At 52.9% G+C, this 22,263-nt stretch overlaps 1 protein-coding gene across 4 annotated transcripts; it reads left to right on the top strand.

Annotated features, from left to right (window-relative positions):
* The first annotated feature begins 2,120 nt into the window (after positions 1-2,120).
* On the top strand, positions 2,121-20,429 carry DNAJB12 (DnaJ heat shock protein family (Hsp40) member B12). 4 transcript variants are annotated; one of them, XM_088841957.1, is made up of 9 exons: positions 2,121-2,348; positions 9,721-9,901; positions 11,270-11,415; positions 13,262-13,447; positions 13,569-13,648; positions 14,727-14,836; positions 16,645-16,817; positions 17,372-17,469; positions 18,953-20,429. In XM_088841957.1, the coding sequence occupies exons 1-9, from the start codon at positions 2,216-2,218 to the stop codon at positions 19,004-19,006; spliced, it is 1,161 nt and encodes a 386-aa protein (XP_088698083.1). In that variant the 5' UTR covers positions 2,121-2,215; the 3' UTR covers positions 19,007-20,429. The 4 variants fall into 4 exon arrangements, with proteins under 4 accessions (XP_088698083.1, XP_055281473.1, XP_055281476.1 ...); XM_055425498.2 differs by lacking the exon at positions 18,953-20,429 and adding an exon at positions 18,596-18,887; XM_055425501.2 differs by lacking the exon at positions 18,953-20,429 and adding an exon at positions 18,596-18,887 and having other exon boundaries at positions 17,372-17,517.
* The last annotated feature ends 1,834 nt before the right edge of the window (positions 20,430-22,263 follow it).

Here is a 22,263-nt window from a genome sequence, read left to right as displayed (position 1 = left end):
CTTCAGCAATCAATGCAAAGAAATAGAGGAAAACAACAGAATAGGAAAAACAAGAGATCTTTTCAAGAAAATTAGAGATATCAAGGGAACATTTCATGCAAAGATGGGCTCGATAAAGGACAGAAATGGTATGGACCTAACAGAAGCAGAAGATATTAAGAAGAGGTGGCAAGAATACACAGAAGAACTGTACAAAAAAGATCTTCAAGACGAAGATAATCACGATGGCATGATCACTCACCTGGAGCCAGACATCTTGGAATGTGAAATCAAGTGGGCCTTAGAGAGCATCACTACGAACAAAGCTAGTGGAGGTGATGGAATTCCAATTGAGCTATTTCAAATCCTGAGAAATGATGCTGTGAAAGTGCTGCACTCAATATGTCAGCAAATTTGGAAAACTCAGCAGTGGCCACAGGACTGGAAAAGGTCAGTCTTCATTCTAATCCCAAAGAAAGGGAATGCCAAAGAATGCTCAAACTACCGCACAATTGCACTCATCTCACACGCTAGTAAAGTCATGCTCAAAATTCTCCAAGTCAGGCTTCAGCAATACGTGAACTGTGAACTTCCAGATGTTCAAGCAGGTTTTAGAAAAGGCAGAGGAACCAGAGAGCAAATTGCCAACATCCGCTGGATCATGGAGAAAGCAAGAGAGTTCCAGAAAAACATCTATTTCTGCTTCATTGACTATGCCAAAGCCTTTGACTGTGTGGATCACAATAAACTGTGGAACATTCTGAAAGAGATGGGAATACCAGACCACCTGACCTGCCTCTTGAGAAACCTGTATGCAGGTCAGGAAGCAACAGTTAGAACTGGACATGGAACAACAGACTGGTTCCAAATAGGAAAAGGAGTACGTCAAGGTTGTATATTGTCACCCTGCTTATTTAACTTATATGCAGAGTACATCATGAGGAACGCTGGGTTGGAAGAAGCACAAGCTAGAATCAAGATTGCCAGGAGAAATATCAATAACCTCAGATATGCAGATGACACCACCCTTATGGCAGAAAGTGAAGAGGAACTCAAAAGCCTCTTGATGAAAGTGAAAGAGGAGAGTGAAAAGGTTGGCTTGAAGCTCAACATTCAGAAAACAAAGATCATGGCATCTGGTCCCATCACTTCATGGGAAATAGATGGGGAAACAGTGGAAACAGTGTCAGACTTTATTTTGGGGGGCTCCAAAATCACTGCAGATGCTGATTGCAGCCATGAAATTAAAAGACGCTTACTCCTTGGAAGGAAAGTTATGACCAACCTCGGTAGCATATTGAAAAGCAGAGACATTACTTTGCCAACAAAGGTCCGTCTAGTCAAGGCTATGGTTTTTCCCGTGGTCATGTATGGATGTGAGAGTTGGACTGTGAAGAAAGCTGATCTCCGAAGAATTGATGCTTTTGAACTGTGGTGCTGGAGAAGACTCTTGAGAGTCCCTTGGACTGCAAGGAGATCCAACCAGTCTATTCTAGAGGAGATCAATCCTGGGTGTTCATTGGAAGGACTGATGCTGAAGCTTAAACTCCAACACTTTGGCCACCTCATGCGTCGAGTTGACTCACTGGAAAAGAGTCTGATGCTGGGAAGAATTGGCGGTGGGAGGAGACGGGGACGACAGAGAATGAGATGGCTGGATGGTATCACCGACTCGATGGACATGAGTTTGAGTGAACTCCGGGAGCTGGTGATGGACAGGGAGGCCTGGCGTGCTGTGTTTCATGTGGTCGCAAAGAGTCGGACACGACTGAGCGCCTGAACTGAACTGAACTGAATAATCTCTTTATCCGACATCTCCCACCCCCCCCCACCCCCACACTAGAATGTAAGCTCCATGAGGGCAGGGACTTTTGTTTTCTACTATATATCTAACCTGGCAAATAGCAGGTACCCAAATATCTGTCGAATGACTAAATAAAAAACCTTCGTCTCAAACGCATAGAGTTACTACCAAGAACTTGCGAACATACAAAACTTTAAGACCTCGGAATATGCCCGCTTGGAATGTGGGCTTGCACCATTAGGGACTCTCTTAGACGTCCCCCTCTTAGAAGACATACGGTAGCGCTTCCGCCCTCGCTCAAACCTCAGAGAAGGAGGGGCAGAGGGTTTATGTCATCACCCTGCGACCGCCTGCTCCTAGACGCGCCGGCTGCTGGCGCAGCCCTTCGCTCGCCCGGCCTCCCCCTCCCTGGTTCCGCGCTCTGGTTCCGCCATGGAATCCAACAAGGATGAAGCCGAGCGCTGTATTAGCATCGCCCTTAAGGCCATCCAAAGCAACCAGCCGGACCGAGCGCTCCGCTTCCTGGAGAAGGCGCAGAGGCTGTACCCGACGCCGCGAGTTCGCGGTGAGTGTAAGATGCCGGAGACACTGAGGGGACATTAGAACTGATGGGGGGAATACGGGAACGGACCGACGGGAGCAGTTGGAGGAGGGGGAGGGGTGGCGAGGCGCGGCTACGCCTGCGCACTGTGACCGCGGTGGCCTTCGGGAGGTGTAGTCTTTGGCTCCCACCCCTCTCCGGGATACTGGACACTTGGTGACAGGGGCAACCGTGACTTTAGCTTTCCAGGTGCTTGCGGAACCCTCTGAGATTTGGAGTTCCCAAGAATGAGAGGCTTTGACAAATGGGGCGAAAAGAACTTATATGGAAGCGAAATCGAACTACTTTTCCCAAGGGGCCATTCGGTGGCCCAGGGCCAGTTGCCGGCCTGGGAAATATTATAGTTTAGGAAAATAAACATAACTCCTCTAAAGGAAGAAATAAGTTCTAGAGAAAGAAAGAGGACTTCTGACCTTCGGACGGCCTGAAAAGTCATCTCCGTATGTTCACTCCCTGGCATGTTTCCGGGCTAGGGTCAAGGAGCACCTTCACCAAACTAGAGCCTGCCTTTTTCCCTTCCACACACCCCCTCACTCCCTCCTGGAGCCTCTTCTCCCGCTTGCGAGATTCAGAGCGATGACCTCAACCACTCCCACCTACCTTCGCCCCCAAGAGTCCGTCAGTGGCCTGCCATATGAGCGGCTGGACAGCACCAGGCTGCTAAGCAGCCCTGGACTGTTTCCAAACCAGAGAGGGAACAGTGAGGTTGTCTGTACTACTCACTCTATCCTGGAAGCCTTTTTTTTTTCTTTAACCTAAGTCTTCTTCGGAGTTTTTCTTCACACACACTGGAGGAGAGAAAGAGGTAGTTCATTAAAAATAGAGTTTGTATCTGCCATTACCGCTAAGTAAACTGGCCGACAGCAGGTACTCAGAAGACAGGGAGTTTTCATCCTAACTGCTACCGTGTGATCTTTCTGAGCTTGGGTTTCCTCAGCCTGAAACCTGGAGGGCTGGCACAGATAATGTGAATAACAGTCGCACCCATAAGGGCTTTTCAGTTTAGACAGCTCTTTCAGTGCGTTTTCTCTCTTGAGCCTGCCCTATCAGGGAGGCAGAACAGATCCTTATCTTTGTTCTGTAGATAAGGAAATACCTCAGAGGCTAGGGACTTGTCCAAGATTACACAGCTAGAAATTGGAAAGTTCTGTGACTCTTTACACGTTTGCTAAGGGAATAAAATGAAACTGAACAGCAGCAGTTAGCCTTCTAACCCTTCATGCTCACAGTATGAAATTGAGAAAGGGGAATAGTGGTGGGAGAGGCAGTCTAGAATGCCTGAGTTTTTCTCCCTCCTCACTCTGCAGGTTTGGCCTGTTTGCTTTAGAGAGAGTTTCAGTCTCTATTTTCCACAGCTCCTGAGGTAACCTGCTCAAGGAACTTTTCTATGAAATCACACTCTGTAAGAGGGCCCTCTGTATAAGGGGCACAAGGGCAGCTCCCAGACTGACTCTGGTACTTCTGGAAATTCAGAAACAGGCAGCCAAGAATGGATGGTAACAGCATGGCCTGTGGAACTCTTCTGTTACCAGGCCCCCTTGGTACACTTCAAGTGCTTGGATGGTGTCCTTCCTGGGGCACAAGTACTGGAATTTGCTCAGGCAGAGAAGTGACCTGCTGCATATTTGTCATATTATTCAGGAAAGGGTATATGCCTCTCAGCTCTCTATAAACTTTACCTTGTGCCATTTGCAGCCCTGCACTGAGCTGACAAGGATGTAGGGGTGATTTAGGCTTGAGATAGGGAAACCTTGGTTCAAAAATACTAGATAGTTGTCTACATTTGATGTTTAAAGTTTGAACTCATTCCACATACTCATTTAATGCAAAGACTTCTTCGTTTTTGTTTGCAAAGTCTCTGCTTGGTGCTAAGTGGTTATAGAAGGATTGGTAAGATGTGATCATTCACCTTAAAGAGTTTACATCTAGTGAAGGAGACAGTTACAGAAAAGATGATATTGCAAACTGTAAAACGAGAGCTGTGATTAAACAGAAATGAAGCCCAGTGTTAGATGCTGAGAACCTCTGGGCAGATGTGAAAAATTCAGTCCCTGCCCTTCACGAGGTGGAGGGGAGTTTTGGGGGTAGGAGGCATGGAGAGTAAATTATAAGCAGTCTCGTGACAGGGATGTGAAAATAATGGTAGATCACAGTGAGGGAAGGCTTCAGGAGGTAGGATAAGAGGTCACATTTTAACTGCACTTCAGAGGAGAGTAGGGGGCTTCAGAAGGGCATGCAGGGGGCAAGATATGGAGGCTGGAAGTTGTCAGAGATGAGGGGGAAGAGACTGAGTGTAACAAGATGTGGAGTCCGTGGAGGTGGTCATTTGAGTATGGAGGGGACTGCGGTTGAAAACAGGATGGGAGCAGACTGGGGGAATCCTTTCCTGCCATACCGGGATATTTTCACTTTATTCTGTAGTTAGTGGAAAAATGACTGAAGTTTTTGATAGCAGGTGGAAGATAGGTTACTGATCTTAAAACAACATATAGGGTTATTGAGTGGGAAGAGAGACTCAAGGCAGAAACCAGTTGGGTGGCAATTGCGTGGAGTGGGTTAGGTAAGGTTACAAGTGGGTTACGAGGGCCTAAGGTAAGGCAGCATGGATCTGAATAAATTCATTGGAGGATCGATGCTGAGGCTTCTGTAAGAAGGATGCTGAGGAGAAATGGGGACTCAGAATCCAACCCTATGTGATCGGGAAGAAACCAAGCTAAAGAACACGGGTGCGCAGAGATGGGCAGAGTGCAGGGTGCTGGTGGGATGTTCCAAATAAGCTGTCAGGTTGGAGCTCAGGAGACAGCTCCTGGTTCCAGCTGAGAGTCTGCGGCCATCAGTTGGATGGAGCTCACTGGAGTCGTGCCTGGCTGAGGTCACTGTGGGAAGGTGTGAGCGTGTCGCAGAGGTTCCTGCAGGCACAGTCATTGCCACATCTGCCCTTAGCCAATGGGCAGAGACAGAGGAAGCAAGAGGTGAGATGGAGCAACAGCAGAAGAGGCGGTCCCAGGAGGGAGTAGCGGCCAGGTAGCCATGGAGCCCGGTGTCAAGGAGGTGGTGAGCAGCACTGTCAGTTGCTGCAGAGGCCCCCTGGGGAAGGGGCAAGTCAAGAAATGAAAGGCGAGAATCAGGAGCATCAGAGGAGGATTGGTCTTGGAGACGTGGAAGGACAGACAGGGGAAGGTCTATCTCAGTCACCCTATATGAGTGAGAGGAGGCTCAGAGAAATCTTGAAGTGTCCAAGGACCTCAAGTGAAAGGATCCAAGAGGACTTGAAACTCTGCTGCAGGAGGTGGGATGAGGAGGCACCAGGGGCTGGACTGATGTACTCTGGAGCAGGGGTGCGGCCCTGAGGTGAGAAGTCACAGGGCAGCAGGAATGGAGCCAGTCGGTCCCTTTCTGAGAGTTTATATCCAGTCCTACAGCCTGGTAAGCAGTGGCTTTGCCTCAGGCTTAGCGACAGTGGTGGAAGGCACTGTGTTTTCCTGGGAGCTGTTAAGAACATCTACAGGCCTGTGTTTCTCCAGCATCGTGAGTGCAGGTTAGCCATGGAGGACAGCTCAGCTGCCTCAGGTTCTGTGAAGCACCTGGCACAGAGACTGACGAGGTTCAAAATGAATAGCTGGTAATGCCATGATCTGGGCTCATGAACTGGCTAGCCACGGGAGCAGGCTGGCCAGGGAGGTGAGTGGATCCAAGGTGGGGGGCTAGGAGGCTCGAGGGCTTCAGAAAGTAAAGTCTCAACACTCAGAAGGCTGTGAACTGAATTGTAACCAAGAGATGTCAGGAAGTCCCAGACTCCAGGTCCATGCAGAGGCTGCCCAAGGTTCTGTGCGGTGCCAGCTCTGGGGTTCAGGCTCAGTCAGGGAGGCCAGCACACGGGAGAAGAGAGGACTGACCACTGAGAGGGTTTGGCTTTCAGGGTCTGGGAGTGAGGGATGTTTTAGGACTGGCAAGGTCCAGAGTGTGGAGCTGTCTGTTCAAGTTGGTCAGCCTTTATGTTCCCCACTGTGCACTCAGTCCTTCCATTTCTCTTGTTTGATTTAATCTTCTTTACCCGCTGAACAACCCTGTGAGTGCAGGGGCTGCGTCTTCACTGAGGAATTAGATAACTTGACAAGGCCACGTGGCTAATTAGCAAAGGATCTAGACTGTGCAGCCCCACTCCTAGGCTCTTCCTCTAATCCGGCCTTTATCTACCGACTACTTTGAGCACTGTAGGTACCTAGAGAGCCTGGAGAGGAAGTGTTCCAGGTGACACAATGTTTGCTGGAGGTGGTGCTCAGTGCTGCAGAGGCATTCACTCATGTCCTGTTTCAGCTGTCTTGAGGGAGAGCCAGGTTTACATAGAGAAGCTCAGTTGACTTGTCCAAGGAAATACCGCTGTCGAGTGGCAGGGCCAGGTTTGAAACGGGCAGTCTGGCTCTCCAGTCTGGGTTTGAGGAGGGGTCTCCTCTAGTAGCTTTGTCTGTACAGATGGTCTCACCTCCACCTCAGTGGCTCCTGCTCCCACCCCAGCTTTGGTCTCTTTCTCCAGTTTCCCTTCTTTCCAGCTGTCTGCCAGCTTTTCTGAGAAGGGGCAGAGTTGGGATTTGAACCCAATCCTGCCTGTCTAACTCCATCGCCACATTAAGCTATTCTGCCACCTACTCTTCTGTGACTTTGCCTCCCAGGCACTGTGCTCTGAGGGGTGTAACAGTGAGACAGCATGGGGCAGTCACATCCACGAGCTGGCAGAGGCGCTGTCCCGGCCACGAGAGAGTCTTAATTGTTAGCACCCAGAAATCTTGAATTGCTGCCTCAAACAGCAGTCTTCTGTATGACCCAGAGCACATTCGTTCCCCTTTGCGCTGTCTTTGTGCAGTGTAAGGAAATTAGAAGGGCTGATTCCACATAACTGCCTAAAAAATCTTCCAGAATCTTCTCTGAAAGGTACCAGAGAGTCCATCCCACTTCCTGGCTGATGCTCCAGTATATCTACAGTAACTGAATGGCCAGTCATATTGTCCTGAGGGCATCAGCCTGGACCCCTGCGGCTTCCAGAGAAATAAAACAATCTCCTTAAAAGCCTTAGGAACCAGCAGACAGGCTCCTTGCTCAGTCCTGTCTTGATCAGCATCACTTTGTTGGTTTCTACTTTTGCCATTGCCTTGGTACCCGGCGTAAACCTGGAGCCTGGGATGGCTTGACATCTCATGGTTACAGCTGAGTCCGAAGCCTACTGGGTGCTGAGACCTTGCCTCCCCAAGATGTGCAGTGCCCTGCCCACCCCCCACCTTGGTCACCTCACCTCCCTGGCCAGCCAGCTCATCAGCCCAGGTCACAGTATTAGCAGCTCCTCATTTTGAACTTTTACTGTATGTCAGTGTCTGTGCCAGGTAGTTACACATCCTCATCTACTGTGTGGGGAGATCCCCTGCAGGAGGACATGCCAACCCACTCCACTATTCTTGCCTGGAAAGTTCCATGGGCAGAGGAGCCAGAGGAGCCTGGTGGTGGGGTCATGTGGTCAAAAGATTTGGACACAGCTGAGCACACACACATACACACTGTGAGGAAACCGAAATTCAAAGAAATTTCACCAGTCCTCCAGAGGTCGGAGTGTTAGGCTGAACTGAGATTCGAAGCCTGGGTCTTTAGGAATGAACTTGTTTCTCAGAACAACATGGCTGGAAGGGGCTTCTCCTGCCAGGCTCATGTGGTCTGGGATGGCAGAGTAGTCAAGAGCATGGTTTCCAGAGCTGGACATCCTGGAACTCGAGTGCTGCCACTCACCTTGTGTAGCCATGGGCAAGGTGATCAAACACAGCTCCTCCCTTATAACAGGGATGACAGTGATGAGACCCAGCTCTGAGGCCACTGTCAAGTTTAAATGGGCAAGGACTTCCCTGGTGGCGCAGTAGATAAGAATATGCCTGCCAGTGCAGGGGACAGAGGTTCCATCCCTGGTTAAGGCAGATTCCACATGCTGCAGAGCAGCTAAGCCCATGTACCACAGCTACTGAGCGCACGCTCCAGAGCCGGTGTGCCACAACTACTGAGCCCCTGTGCTGCAACTACTGAAGCCTGCGTGTCGAGAGCCTTTGCTCTGCAACGAGAGAAGCCACCACAATGAGAAGCCCCTGCTCTCTGCAACTGGAGAAAGCCTGAGTGCAGCAACGAAGACCCAGTGCAGCCAAAAAATAAAAATTTGTTAAAAAAAGATAAAATGAGCGAATACACGCAGAGCCCCGTGTCCAGGCCTGCTGACTCACGGTGAGCACCCACCACTGTGGCTTCTCTCTGAGCGCCCTCTTGGGCTTTGCTGCAGGAGCCCCTCCACCCCCTCACGCGGGGCCAGCTCACCTGCCAGCCTCTGTTTGTATTTCCCAGCTGCTGACTTGGTGAGTACATGCAAGTTTTCTACAAGTAGTGCAGCAGTGGCTGTGGCTCAGGATACAGTGGTCCACTGGAGCCCCAGTGCTGTGCTCCCTGGAGCCCGCTCTGGGCCTCCTCCAGGCCCACATGCATCACAGTGCCTGGAGCCCAGCAAACACCTGGCATATTTGAAGGAAGTTGGGGACCAGCCAGGCTGCACTGCTGCCCCTCCTCTACACGGAGGGGTCCCGGATCCCTTCAGTGGCCCAGATGCCTGGATTCCCAGGGTGCTGTACCCCAGGCATGACTCAGGGGCTCAGAGCTGGCTTTGGGCCTGTAATGAGTGGGCACAGCGGACTTCTTCCAGAGATATGGGCCTTTCCTCTTTGAATCAAAAGGCACCAAGGGCTTGGGTTTGGATATCTGTGACCCTCTCTGAGCATGACCGCTAATGCCCTGTATAGACTGTGAACACCAAAGCAGGACATTGGACGTGGCCAGCCGTTTGAAAAAGGTAAACAGTACAAGCCATCTGCACAGCATATGTTTGTCCTGAGTCCCACAGCACGCCTGCCCCCGGGGCAGAATCACTGCTCCCTTTCCTCTCCACAGCTGAGCAGGAGGAGGCCTTCCTCCCAGTCCCTGCTGACTCTGATGCCCCAGCTAAGTGGAGCCCCCTTACCAAGCACTTTGCCCATCTTGGCACTCAACAGAGGGTGGCTATTACACACATTACTTTGGGATTTTAAAAACCTAAAAGATTAATAGTTTATTTTTGTGCTGGGTTTACCCTCAGAAGTGTAGCTCCTCAGAGAGCAAGCAATTATCCCCTTAGGCCGTCAGGCCCAAGACAGGAGAGGAGAAAGCTATGTTGGGAGGAAGAGTGGGTGGGGTGCAGGGGTCCTGGGATCTCCCAGGGCCAGGCAGGCCCTCAGCCGTTGCTGGAGCAGGAGCCCTGAACAGTTGTCTTGCTTTTGCACAGCCCTGATCGAGTCCCTCAACCAGAAACCACAGCCTGCCGGCGACCAGCCCCAACCCACAGAGGCAGCTCACACGACCCATAGGAAAGCAGCTGGGGCCAACGCCCCCTCGGCCAACGGTGAGGCCGGAGGAGGAGAGAGCCCCAAAGGCTACACCGCAGAGCAGGTCGCAGCCGTGAAAAGGTAGAGGGCTGGGCAGGGGAGGGGCCAGAGCCTGGAGGGTTGGGATGGTTTCACATCTAGAGGAGGCTTCCTGCCGCCCATCATCCACCTCCCTTGGGAGGACCTTGAGGCTGGAGGATGGTCAGAAGTCGAGCTCATGAGGCCCTCTCCTATTTCCCATGAGGCCCTGGAGTCAAGTGTGGGCCTTAGGGCCCCACTGTCCCCTGCTGCCCCAGCAGCCAACAGCAAAGGCTGGAAACCGCTGATGCTGCTGGCCTTCTCAGCCACAGGCCAGCAGATCCTGGGCCTCTTTACACAGCCCTGTTTGTCAGAGATGAAGCCTGGTCTCCCCTCCAGATACTCCCCCAACCCACACTCCTGCCCCCAACAAAGATCCTTTCAGATCAGAGCCTGTACAGGGTAGGGAGGAGACAGAAGGAGTTATCCCTCCAAGGCTTGGGCAGGCCCAGCGTGGAGCAGCTCACACCAGGCCGAGACAACCCAGCCACAGCTGCTCAGGATTAGGTACTCCCGCTCCCGTTTCTCTGGAGGCCTTCCCACCAGCTAGCCTTGGGAGTCCCTCTGTGGTCACTCCCTCATGGTCCTGGCTGCTACTGAAGATGTTGTCAAGCTTCAGGCCTGTGTGTGACCCAGTGTGATGATAGTTTCCCATAAAAGTATTTGCTGAATTTACATCTTTCTGACCAGACAGGACTTTGACCAGACAAGCCCATGGGTTGTAGGCAATAGGAACTGGTGATGGGAATTTTCCTGGTGGTCCAGTGGCTAAGACTCCACGCTCCCAATACTGGGGCCCAGGTTCGACCCCTGATCAGAGAAGTAGATCCGACATACTGCAACTAAGAGTTCAAATGCTGCAACTAAGACCCAGCACAGCCGAATAAAAATAAGTATTAAAAAGAAAGAAAGAAGCTAACTGTGGGCCAAGAGTCAGAGAGTCTCCAGGGACCCCAGGAGTAAAAATTAGTGGGAGAGAAACAGCGTCTCTTCAGGGCCCTGTGATGGGTGAACAGACACCGGCCACATCTGGCCTGTTTACCCCCTCAGACTCGGAATGCCAGGAGAGCAGAGCTGCCCCACCCGGGGCACACCTGCCCTTGCGCAGAGGCCCCTGACCGACAGTCCTTCCTAGGTGCCTGCAGCGAGGGTGCTGTTGTTAGCTCGGGGAAATGGTTCCTGGCCCGGCAGAAACAGCAGCTGCCCCCTCTTGAATCCTAAATATATTCTTGCTGTCTCCGCTGGGCCTGTCCTGCTGGTCCCCCAGCCTGCTCAGAGCTGGGCGCCCACACTCTTTTTCATCAGCCACCTCCCTTCCCAGCCTGGGCGCACGAGAGCTCCCTCACAAGGTTCTACTCCCTCCTCCTCCAGGGTCAAGCAATGCAAAGATTATTACGAGATCCTGGGGGTGAGCCGAGGGGCCTCAGATGAGGACCTGAAGAAGGCCTACCGCAAACTAGCCCTCAAATTCCACCCCGACAAGAACCATGCACCCGGCGCCACTGAAGCTTTCAAAGGTAATCTGACCCAGGTCTCCTAGTATTTGGGTGTTCTGATCTCCTATCCTTGGGAGGGAAGGTGGGGCTTTTCCTGGAAGCTGCCTCGCACCCAAGTCCTACTAGCTCAGGAGCTGCTTTTGGGAAGAAGGCCCTGTAGTCGCCTCCACCCTGCAGTCTGTCAGAGTGCAGATGGCACCACTCCTCTCTCTCCTTCCCCCTCCCTCCCTAGAGTTACAGCGGGGGAGCTGAGAACCAGTGCCTTTGCCAAGGTCACATGCTGATTGAGGGGCTGAAGGAGGCCTCCTGACTCACCTGTGTCACTTCCACATCCTGGGGTCTTGAAAATAGCTTCCCTGTTCTGAGATGCTGGGTGGCCTGGATTAGAGCTTGGTGGCCTCCTCAGACCAGCAGCCGCAGCCAACCCACCCCAGTCTCTCTACACACACACCCCCCACACACACACATACCATGCGCAACCTCTCACCTCCAGCAGGGCACATGGCAGTCTCTCTGGACTCAGGGCCTGTTATTTCTGGGGAGCGGGCTTCCGTTCTGGCTGAAAACATAAGCTTCCCTTTAATCATTTATATTTGCATTGAACACACCGGGCACACATGCCGGCTCTGTGCTGGTGCTGAGTTGCTAGGCCTGCAGTTCCACAGACACCCCTTCTCTTCTCTCACACCTGCCTGTCCTCCACGGGACCTTCATGGTCTTAGGCTCACCTCCCTCTGGGATGTGGGGACTGGCCCCCTCCCCGGCCCAGGCAGGATGCTGTGCTGTACCAGGGCTGTGACCATCGCCAGGTGGGGAGCTGCACAAAACAGACCCCCCAAGATCCCGTGTGCCTCTCTCGGGGCCACCCCAGGTGCTCCATTCCAGGCTGCTCAGGGTTGGTGCCCAGTGGGGCAGTCTGCAAGCATCTCCCCCCACTGCCTGTCCACCAAGCCCAGGGGCAGAAGGAGAAAGGAATGAGGAGGCAAGGTAGCTGGGGTTAATGTTTCTCCAGCCCTGGCCTCGGAGCCCTGTCACAGTGGAAGGAGGAGAGGCATTCTCACTCTCAAGGGGTCACACGTTCTGAAGCAGATGCAGCTTTGACCTTCTGCCTTGAGGGTGTGGGCCGCTGGAGGCGGAGGAGAGACTAAGGAGGGCTCAGAGCTGGGGAGCTCTAATGGGGGCCGGGCCGAGGAACCACAGCTGGGACCTGGACCCCAGGAAAGAGAAGGCTTGCCCAGGCCCCACCACCAGCAGTGGAGTCTCGACTAGCCCCCGGACACCTGGCCCCTCCTGGCAGTTCCTGCTGCTCTCCGGTTTACAGAAGCACAGCACGTGTTTGTTCAGCCCACGTGTTGTGCTGTGGTGACTTGAAGATTACATCCCCTCCAGAAAGGTTGCCCCATCCCACCAGACACCCCAGGAGAAAGGAATGAGGAGTGGGTATTTTGGTGGTTTTCATAAAGTCAGGGAGCAGACCTGAAGCCAGACTTACCTGGGTTTGATTCCTGGCTCTGCAGCCTCAGACCTGTGTGAGCTTACACTTAACCTCCCTGAGCCTCAGTTTTCTCACTGGTAAAATGGAGATGAGCTCTTAGGAATAAGTAGGGTAATGCCCATAAAGGACCTGATCGATAGAAAAAATTAGACCATCATCATGCGGTGGAGAGTGAGGACTGAGTGTTATTCCTCCACCCAGTCCAGGCTGCCCCCATTCATTCAGAGGTGTTCCGGCATCCGCCCTCCCGCCCCACTCTCCGCACCTCAGAGCGTCACTTGAACACCTGACGGAAGTGAGCACTTGGCCACCATGGGCCTGCACCCCCAGCATCCTCGGACCTCACCTTTCTGCCTCCTTTCTTGCTTCTAGCCATCGGCACAGCATATGCAGTACTTAGCAACCCAGAGAAAAGAAAGCAGTATGACCAGTTCGGTGATGACAAGGGCCAGGCAGCCCGGCACGGCCATGGGCATGGGGACTTCCACCGCGGCTTTGAGGCCGACATCTCCCCTGAAGACCTCTTCAACATGTTTTTTGGAGGTGGCTTCCCATCTAGTAAGTTTCCCTGCTCTCCCCTGCGTCCAGGCCTCCCTGGTGGTGATGATGGGAGATGGGATGCCAGCCTCTCTCCCCTTCCCAGCAGCCCCACTCCTGACTCAGTCCCTCTGACCCCCAGGTAACGTCCATGTCTACAGCAATGGCCGCATGCGCTACACGTACCATCAAAGGCAGGACCGCAGGGAGAACCAGGGTGATGTGAGTCAGGAGGGGGTGGTATGGGGAGGGCGCCTAGTCTCGGACACCCGAGGGGGTGAGGCCTGGATTGGGGAGTACCTTGCTATCCTGAGACCGCAGTACCCCCCCACCCAACTCAGCTGGGAAGCTAACTCGGACCCCCTATTGCCATTCCACTAAAGGACACCAGAGGGAGCCACACTCCACAGCACCCACAGTGGGCACTGGGCGTGATGGCCTGTGCTGGGAAATGGAATGCAGAAACCTCCCTACTTCCAGGCAGGTTCCAGTGTTAATGGCCTTCATGAGGTCTATATGTTCTTAAGGTCAGAATGACATTTTCCAAGCAATGGAAGGTTAAACTTCACAAGAGAATTGTAAAGGATGACAACATAGGGTTGGGTCTTGCTTCTTTTCAGTATTCTTTAAAAATGTATACAAGAGCTGTAACAAGACAATGCATCAAACATCCTTTGAGTGCCACAGATTATAAGAACAGGTGGCTGACTGAAATTAAAGCAGTTAGCTAAGATTAAAATACTGTGGACAGTTGCAGAATATTTAAAATTATACCAGGCAGAGGGTTCTCTTTTGCTCTGATAATGTGGCCTTCTGTTTTTGTTTATTCATTTTTTAAACTTTTATTTTGTGTGTATTTAACATACAGAAGTTTTTTTAAATCACAAATATGAACAAATTTATTTTATAATTTCTCAACTGGCAATTTTTAAATTGGTAATACAGTCATAGGGTTGAGAATTCAGAAAGGTAGATACAGTGAAAGCCTCCTTCAAGCCCTGCCTCCCATTCTTCTGAAGGCAGACACTTTTGCTCCTCTTTTTTGTATTCTCTCACAAGTAAATACATATACCCACCTCCCACCCCAGTATTTAACCCCAGTTGCTGCTTTGTTTTTATCTGGGGAAACTGGCAGGTAGAGGAGTTTCTGTATTTGGGGGACCCATGGGAGGAAATGGGAGAGAGAGACATCGTGGCCTGTCTGCACAGGCTCCCACCACCTGGGCTCCATTGTGGCGTTTGCCACCAGCGTTTCCCCCCACCAGGTTCAGCCCAGGTGACCACTGGCTCTTCCCTCCAGGGTGGGCTGGGGGTGTTTGTCCAGCTGATGCCCATCCTCATCCTGATCCTCGTGTCAGCTCTCAGCCAGCTTATGGTGTCCAGTCCTCCCTACAGTCTGAGCCTGAGACCGTGAGTACCTGCCACCGGGGTGAGCCCAGGCTAGTGGGTACATGGGCAGGGCGGGGGCGGGGGCTTTGGAGTCTCAGTCCCCACCAGGGGCCTGCCTTCCCATCCTCTTCCAGCAGGTTCCTGATCAAATTGCAGAAGCCGCTTAGAATCAAGAAAATAGACCTTGTTAAGCTGAGGTTCTTGATCTTTTTAGGATCATGGTCCCCTAAGAAAACACAGTGAAACCTGCAGCTCCTTTCCCTGGAACACTGTGCATGCACACTGATTTGCATATGGTTTCACAGGTTTCATGACACTCTCCCCGACTTATCTGCTGGCCTTGACATAGGAACCTGTGTTCTTCCATTCTGCTCGAGGGCCCTGAGACCATGAGAAGAACAGAGGCTCTAGAGTCAGAGCAAGGGTCGCTTTGAATCCCATCTCCTCTACTAACTAAGCAGCTCTGTGACCCTGGACTAGTTATGAAGAGACCTACAAAATGGGAATACCTGCCTGTGATAATTAAATGAGTAATACACATAAAATGCCAGGCTCATCAGAAATGCTTGCTGCTGCTGCTGCTAAATCACTTCAGTTGTGCCCGACTCTGTGTGACCCCAGAGATGGCAGCCCACCAGGCTCCCCCGTCCCTGGGATTCTCCAAGCAAGAACACTGGAGCGGGTTGCCATTTCCTTCTCCAATAGAAATGCTTGCTAACATTCGTTAAATGAATATATGGTCTCAACCACTGATAGTGAACTTGGGCAAGTTATTTGCCCTTTTAAGGCATCAGCTCCCCTCATTTATTTCCAGCACCTGACCAAGTGTCTGATACAGAGTGACTGCTTGGCTTCTATGGCTGGAAGCCCAGTGCTCCCACCTAGCGGCCAAGCTCAGCCTGGAAGCCTGGCAGGATCCCTCTAAGCCAGCAGGGGGCAGAGTCGGTCCACTGGACCCACACCAGCCAGCACAGGCACTCTGTGGCCTGATGCCAGCCTTTTTCTCTGTAGCTAGAGAGTGGAGAGGCAGGAATGGGCAGAGAGAAGCTGTCCTCACCAAAGCACTAATTTCTGTCAGCATGTAGAGGCTCTTCCCTGAGCCTGCATGCATGTGTGCTAAGTCACTTCAGTCTTATCTGACTCTTTGCAACACCATAGACTGTAGCTTGCCAGGCCCCTCTCTCCATGGGATTCTCCAAGCAAGAATACTGGAGTGGGTTGCCATTTCCTCATCCAGGGGATCTTTCCAACCCAAGGATTAAACCTGCATCTCTTATGTCTCCTGCATTGGCAGGCGGATTCTTTACCACTAGGGCCACCTGGGAAGCCCTGAACCTGCAGAACCTGCAATTGGAGCTATCCAAGAGGTGGAAGGATACAGCTCCTTAGAATCCTTCCTGTCATTTTGTTCCTAAGCCTCTTCACTCTGGATTGGGAGTCCCTGGATAGGAGGGCAGGCCTTCAGCAAGGATTGCTTAGAGGATGAACAAGGGAATGGAAGCACAGGGAGCTCAGGTCAGGTCACACAAATCACAGGTGGAATCTGCACTCACCCTGGGTTCCCTGCTTCCCTCCCAGAGAGGGGCTGCTCCCCAGAGGCCCCAGGCAGCAGTGTAGTAAGAAGAGAGCCACAGGCACACCTTTCCGTGGTCTGGGCCACTCATACAGGAGGGAGCCTCTTTCTTTTCTCCAGAGCAGCATGGAGTTCCTGCTCTAGCCCCTACTCCTGTGACCTGGTGGCACCTTATGTTGGGGGCCCCAGTCATCCCTAGAGCTACCTCGGGTCTGTGGACCCACGCCCACTTTGCGCTTGGTCTGTTTTTGGCCAGGTCGGTGGGCCACGTCCACAAGCGAGTCACTGACCACCTGAACGTCGTCTACTATGTGGCAGACACGTTCTCTGAGGAGTACACAGGCTCCAGCCTCAAAATGGTTGAACGGAATGTGGAAGATGATTATATTGCCAATCTTCGAAACAACTGTTGGAAGGAAAAGCAGCAAAGTAAGTATGTGTGTGTTTGTGTGTGTGTGTGGTGAGGGCAGGGGAGGTGTGCACAAAGCTTGAGAGCTTAGAAGAAGAAGGCGCTGCTCCCCCAGTGATCTGTGGGCCCAGCACCTGGCACTGCCCTGTGCCAGCCATGGCCCAGCCAAAAGCCAGCTACCACCCCTGTGTTTCCCTGGGGCTAGGAGCCAGGGGCCACCTGGAGGTTTCTTCCAGCTTCCCATAAATCACTGCAGTCAGCCTGTTGTTTGGCTGCCATAGGTAACTTTGTAGAGAGAAATTGGGGCAAATCTCCTGGCCACTCGCTGATTGGACATCTGGATCTATCTGTGGGGCCCTGGGGCAGTCTGACCAGGATGACAGATTCTCACCTTGGCTGGCCTCACCTGTGCTGTATCAAAAGGAGCCTCTATCCTGCTCCCCAATGGGGGTCTACCCTAAAGGGATTCTGCCCCAGTCCCTGGGCCCGTAACTGCCCTTCCCCTCCTGCACAGACTACGCTGACATCATAGCAGCCTTAGAAGCACACCCTAACTTGCCCCATTGCTTTGCAGAGGAAGGCTTGCTGTACCGGGCCCGCTACTTTGGTGACACAGACATGTACAACAAAGCACAGAAGATGGGAACCCCAAGCTGTAGCCGACTGTCAGAGGTGCAGGCCTCCCTGCATGGATAGTCCTGGGCCAGCCGTGCCACCGAGGTCCAAGTATGAGCCAGGGCCTCCTCTGCCTGGCAACTCCTGGCAGCTCTGGTCTTGGTCATGAGGCAGAGGAGGGTATGAGCGGGGAGGGAGGGAGCCCAGTGATTGCGCGGCACAGTTTCCCTGTCCTCAGCCTGACCCCCAGCCTGCAGAGTTGGGAGTGCTCTGGGGTGAGTGGGGAAACTGAAGTCTGTCTCAGCCCTCCAGGGTGCCTCTATGCCACCCTACCCTGCCCCCTGGCTCCAGAACTGAGGGGTGTCTAGGGCTGCTACTCATGCTCGCTTGGTCTACTCCAGCCGTATGGTCCCCCAAGGCCCTTTCCCAAGTGTTACAGACTGTTATCTGTGCCCTGGGATCTAGACCACCTGGTATTACTGGGCAGTCAGTAGCCCCCTGACAGTTTCCCCTGCAGACACCAGGATGAACCATGTGGGAATGGGTGAGGGGACAGCCCTTCCTCTTTTCTGTCCTTCCAGGCAGGAAGAAATGTGTTGCACATGGAAGGAAACCCGTGTGCAGGGGAGGGAGCCGACAGTCTGGGGGCAGGAGAGGCCCTGCCCCCAGACTGGTCCTAGTCTGGTTGAATCAGAAGCACTCTGAGCAGCTCTACACCTGGCAGCCGCAGGCATCTGACTGCCCATGCATCTCACCTGTGGTGTGAGGAAGGGAACAAAAGGTCATTAGTTCAGGGTCCAACGAACAGAGAGCCCTCAGCACAGAGGAATGGGAGGAAAAATTAAAGGCGGTGGTAGCAGGCTGCACCACCCCACCCTCCCACCTTCACCCCCTTTACAGCAGGCTCTGTTGCCAGCATTTGCCAGAGAGGACAGTTTGGACCAGGCCCAGAGGAGTGTGGGCAGAGCCGGTAAAGGTTCCTTTTTGTGTTGGTGCTCTGCCCACCACCTCTTCTGACTGTGTCCCCCAGCTGCAGGCTCTGCTCTGAGAGGTGCCTCTCTCTGGTGCCTCTGGGAGAGAGGAACAGACTGCAGGGCCCAGGACTTGGCTTGTCGGTGGGGGCTAGGCTCCAGGCTCCAGGACATGTAACTGCCAAGCTAACTGTTACCACTCTCCTCCCCAGACTATGAAATCCCTGGAGAATTTTTGGTGACATGCACTGAGCCAAGGTGACGGACTATGCACTTAAGGAAAGACAAAAAAAAAAGAAAAAAAATTAAAATGGAATTGGAGGCCGAACGCTGCACAACTGCCCTCTCTCTCACCCAGTAAATGCAGAAAGCTCTTAGGACAGACAGGAAAACCTGCCACGGGGCTGCTTCCCTTCCTCCCAGGGCTGGCAAAGGCTCGGGCTCCACATCAGCTCGCTCCTAGGATACAGAAACCATGGCAACGAAAGTAGAATGTAAAACTTGCAGCAAATGTCTGTGGGAAGGGCTGGGGGAGGGGGTGCCCAACTGCCTTTCTTCCCCCCTCCCAGGAGCCACCATCAGTCACCTCAGTGGAAGCAATCAGAGGTGTTGGCCAAGGATAAAGAGGAAGAGGAAAGAGACCTCTCCATAGAATGTAATTTATAGATGCACGTATATGTATATATCTGTTTATATGTAAATAGCACATATAAAGATATATATAGAGAGAGAGTCTACTTTTCGAAACTATGCAGGGATTTGGTTAGGTTGTTGAGTTGATTTCTTCCCTGATTGAGAAAACGAGGCCTGTTTGGGGAAAGGAGCCTGGTCCTTCAAAGGCTAGACATTAGCCATAGCTGACAGCAGAAGGAAAGTTGGGTCACAGCTTCTAACATTGCCCTCAAGCCCAGCCTGTTTTTGATGGCAGCAGTAATCATGATAGCATAAATCTGTAGAGAACTTGGAAGGCTGCCAACTTTATGATTAAACGAGGGGAACAGGCCATGGGGAAAAGAAGGTGCCCCTAGGGCCAGGTGCCAGGTCAGTATTGTGTCATGGTAGAGGCCCCAGATGGCCTAGGGGAATGAGCCCACCCACTGTAAGTTTGGTCAGCTCAGGTGGGCACTTAGTCCTGGTGTCCAGGAGCCCCCTGACCACCAAGAACAGCAGGATTGGAGGGGGGGATCAGGTTCCGCCTGACCACCTCCCTGCTTAGTCCCTACATGAGCTTTGCCTTATAGGGGCCCCCAGGCACAGCCCCGTTGTTGCTACTGGTTTTTCCTAAGTCATGGACCAAGGACTCCAGAAGGCTTTTCTTCCAAGAGTCAACCAGGTGGCACCGAGGACCCTGGGACAGCAGCCGAATCCTGAAGAAAGTCCATGACCATGGGCGCCTCTTTCTCTACCCCCAAGGACGTGATGCCGCCTGGCCTTCTCTTGCACTTTGGACAAAGGATGAACCACAAGGCTTTCTTATCGTCACCTGCAAATGAGGATTTTTCTCAAAACAGCAGTTGCTGCCAGGGGAAGGGAGGGAGGTTTTATTTATTCCCACAGTTTATACTGGGCCTTTTGGAATTACCGTTTTCCCCAAGTTTTCCTCTCGTGGTGGGTGCGTCATTGAGCCTGCCATCCTCCAAAGCCTTACTACCCCAAACCAAGCTGCCAGCCAGGAGGGGGTCACCACCCTCCCAGGGCTTCTCTTGGCTCTTTTTTAAAAAGTCTCCCAACAAGTAGGATTCTTGCTGGGAAAGGAAGCTTGGTTAAGAAATGTCAAACATGGTTTTTAAACAAGGTCCTGCCCTGTGACGAAGTGGCCGCCCCAGCCCAGAGAGATGCTCAGAACTGGATGCGGATGAGTGCGCCCTGCCCGCGGGGCCCCGGTGCTCTGCCCACCGCCCCAACCCTCTGGTCTCCGTAGATGTCCCTAGACGGGTTGAGCCATGTGCAATAAGAACATAGATCCTGGCGGATCCCCTGAGAAGCTGTATTTCTTGAATTAGAATTCTGAAATTGTATATCTATAAATATATGTTTATTATGTGATCAGTGGGTCTGTGTTGAGCAAGGGGGCCAAGCTCGGAGGGTAGAAGTGGGTACAAGCACCTGTTCTGCTGACACTATCCTGCCAAGACCACGAGGAGTTTGGTGGCTAGTCGGAATGTCCCCTCGCCCCAGCTGACGGCCACTTCAGTCACAAGTGTTGTTCCAGGGCTGACTCCCATCGCAACGACGGGTAAGCGGCTCAGTTAGGCCAGGACCCGGGGGGGTCGCTGGCACTAATCCAGGGTGGGTAACCTGGGCTCCCCTTGGTCCTACCCCTCCGATTCCATCAGGCCTGTGGTGAACACAGCAGATTCGGAACCTCCCTTCTCCCCAGCCTGGAGCTCCAGCCCACCCTGGATCCAGAACAAGGGAAAAGTTCTCAGAGTTTCTTTCCATCTCGCTGCACAGTCTTCCCAGCCATCCCTGCCACACCGCCCCCACAGCCCACCCTCCTCCCCCATGGAAAAGTTAAAAATGTGGCAGCCAGGGTAGGGCTCTCCGTGAATGGAGCAGCAGATCTGCCCGGGGCCTCCCAGAGACAGGGCCCGGCAGCCCTGACTGGTGGCCTGAGGCCCCTCCTGCCGCAGCTCCAGCCAAAGACAGGCAGGCTGCCCGGTGGTGCCACTGCAGCCCGGGAGCTCATTGGCTGCCCCCACCCGGGTCACTGCGGCTCGCCGCCCAGCCTGCAAGCCACCACTTGTTGGCTGCGGTTGGCAGGGGCGTTGCCAGCCGCCCCCATTCAGCCCCCCTCAAGTCCCCCTGCCCTCAGTGTGCAGTTCTGTGAGCCAAAAGGGGCGGGACAGATTCTGTCTGACTGTTTGCTACAAAAAAGAGCCTTTGACAAGTGTCCCCACCCACTGTCAGGTGGCACAACAAGCCCCTAGTCCATGCAAGCTCCCGGGATCAGCCAGCTTATCTCCCCGTTCTAGACTTGCCCCAAGGGGCAAGGAGCACACACCCCAGCCTGACTGTAGCCTCATCCCCGCCCAGAGTTCCCGGGCAGAGTCACCTGGCTGTTGAGAGGCGCACAGACTTGGATGAATAGACTGTTGACACAATGTAGGCTCAGAACCTTTACCAAATGTCACACCATGTGGTCTGAGCCATCAGCCCATTTCCCAAAGCAGGTGACTGAGACTCTGAGGCAGGGAAGTTCGTGCCCCAAGTCTCCCTGAAGCTGTGCACGTCTTTGGGGTTTTTGTAGCAGAACAATCAGTCCTTGAAGGGACAGGCCCACTCACACCACATGGAGTGGCAGGAGCCCTGAGTTCAGAAGGTTGGGAACAGGAAAAAGCCACACTAAGGGAAATGAGGCTTGATCTGAGTGTCTGGGGCTGGAGACAGGATGCCCTTAGGAGCTGTGCACACTTCCTCTCTCCCAGCAATGACAAAGGTGTCCACCTGCCGTGCGGGCAGCTTCCCTGAGCTGGCCACACACTCCAGAGGCAGGACGGCGGATCCATCAGGTGTCAGTGTGGACCCCACAGCCCAGCTGCATGGACTGATCCCTGTACTGGGTGGGTGGCCTTGGGCATGTCACTTAACCTCCCTCTGTCTCGGTGGCCTCATCTTCAAAATGCAGATGATAAAACCACCTACCTCAGTGGGTTACTGCGAGGAGTAAGTTATCCCATACATATTAAAAAAAACAGGTACACAGGAAGGTCTATGTGTTATCTGTCCTCAGTCGAGGAAGATTAACCAAGCACCAACTGGAGTCAAATCCCACTCCAGACACGAAACCACAAAGGTGACCGAGACTTGGGCTGCCCTGGAGGAACTTCCAGCCGGGCGGGTGACCAGGCGTTCAGAGGGCCCCAGCGAGCAGAGGACT

The sequence above is a fragment of the Moschus berezovskii genome, chromosome 12 (assembly GCF_049115385.1).
Source record: "Moschus berezovskii isolate FMDL1 chromosome 12, NW_MosBer_1.0, whole genome shotgun sequence".
Classification (NCBI taxonomy): domain Eukaryota; kingdom Metazoa; phylum Chordata; class Mammalia; order Artiodactyla; family Moschidae; genus Moschus; species Moschus berezovskii.
The sequence above is the reverse complement of the archived record's forward strand: the minus strand, read 5'-3'. Positions and strand labels throughout refer to the sequence as shown.

Coding starts and splice junctions, on each gene's coding strand:
- DNAJB12 (XM_088841957.1), top strand. CDS start 2,216: ATGGAATCCAACAAGGATGAAGCCGAGCGCTGTATTAGCATCGCCCTT. Junction 13,649..14,726: donor GCAGGGAGAACCAGGGTGAT/GTGAGTCAGGAG, acceptor TCTTCCCTCCAG/GGTGGGCTGGGGGTGTTTGT. Junction 14,837..16,644: donor TACAGTCTGAGCCTGAGACC/GTGAGTACCTGC, acceptor GTTTTTGGCCAG/GTCGGTGGGCCACGTCCACA.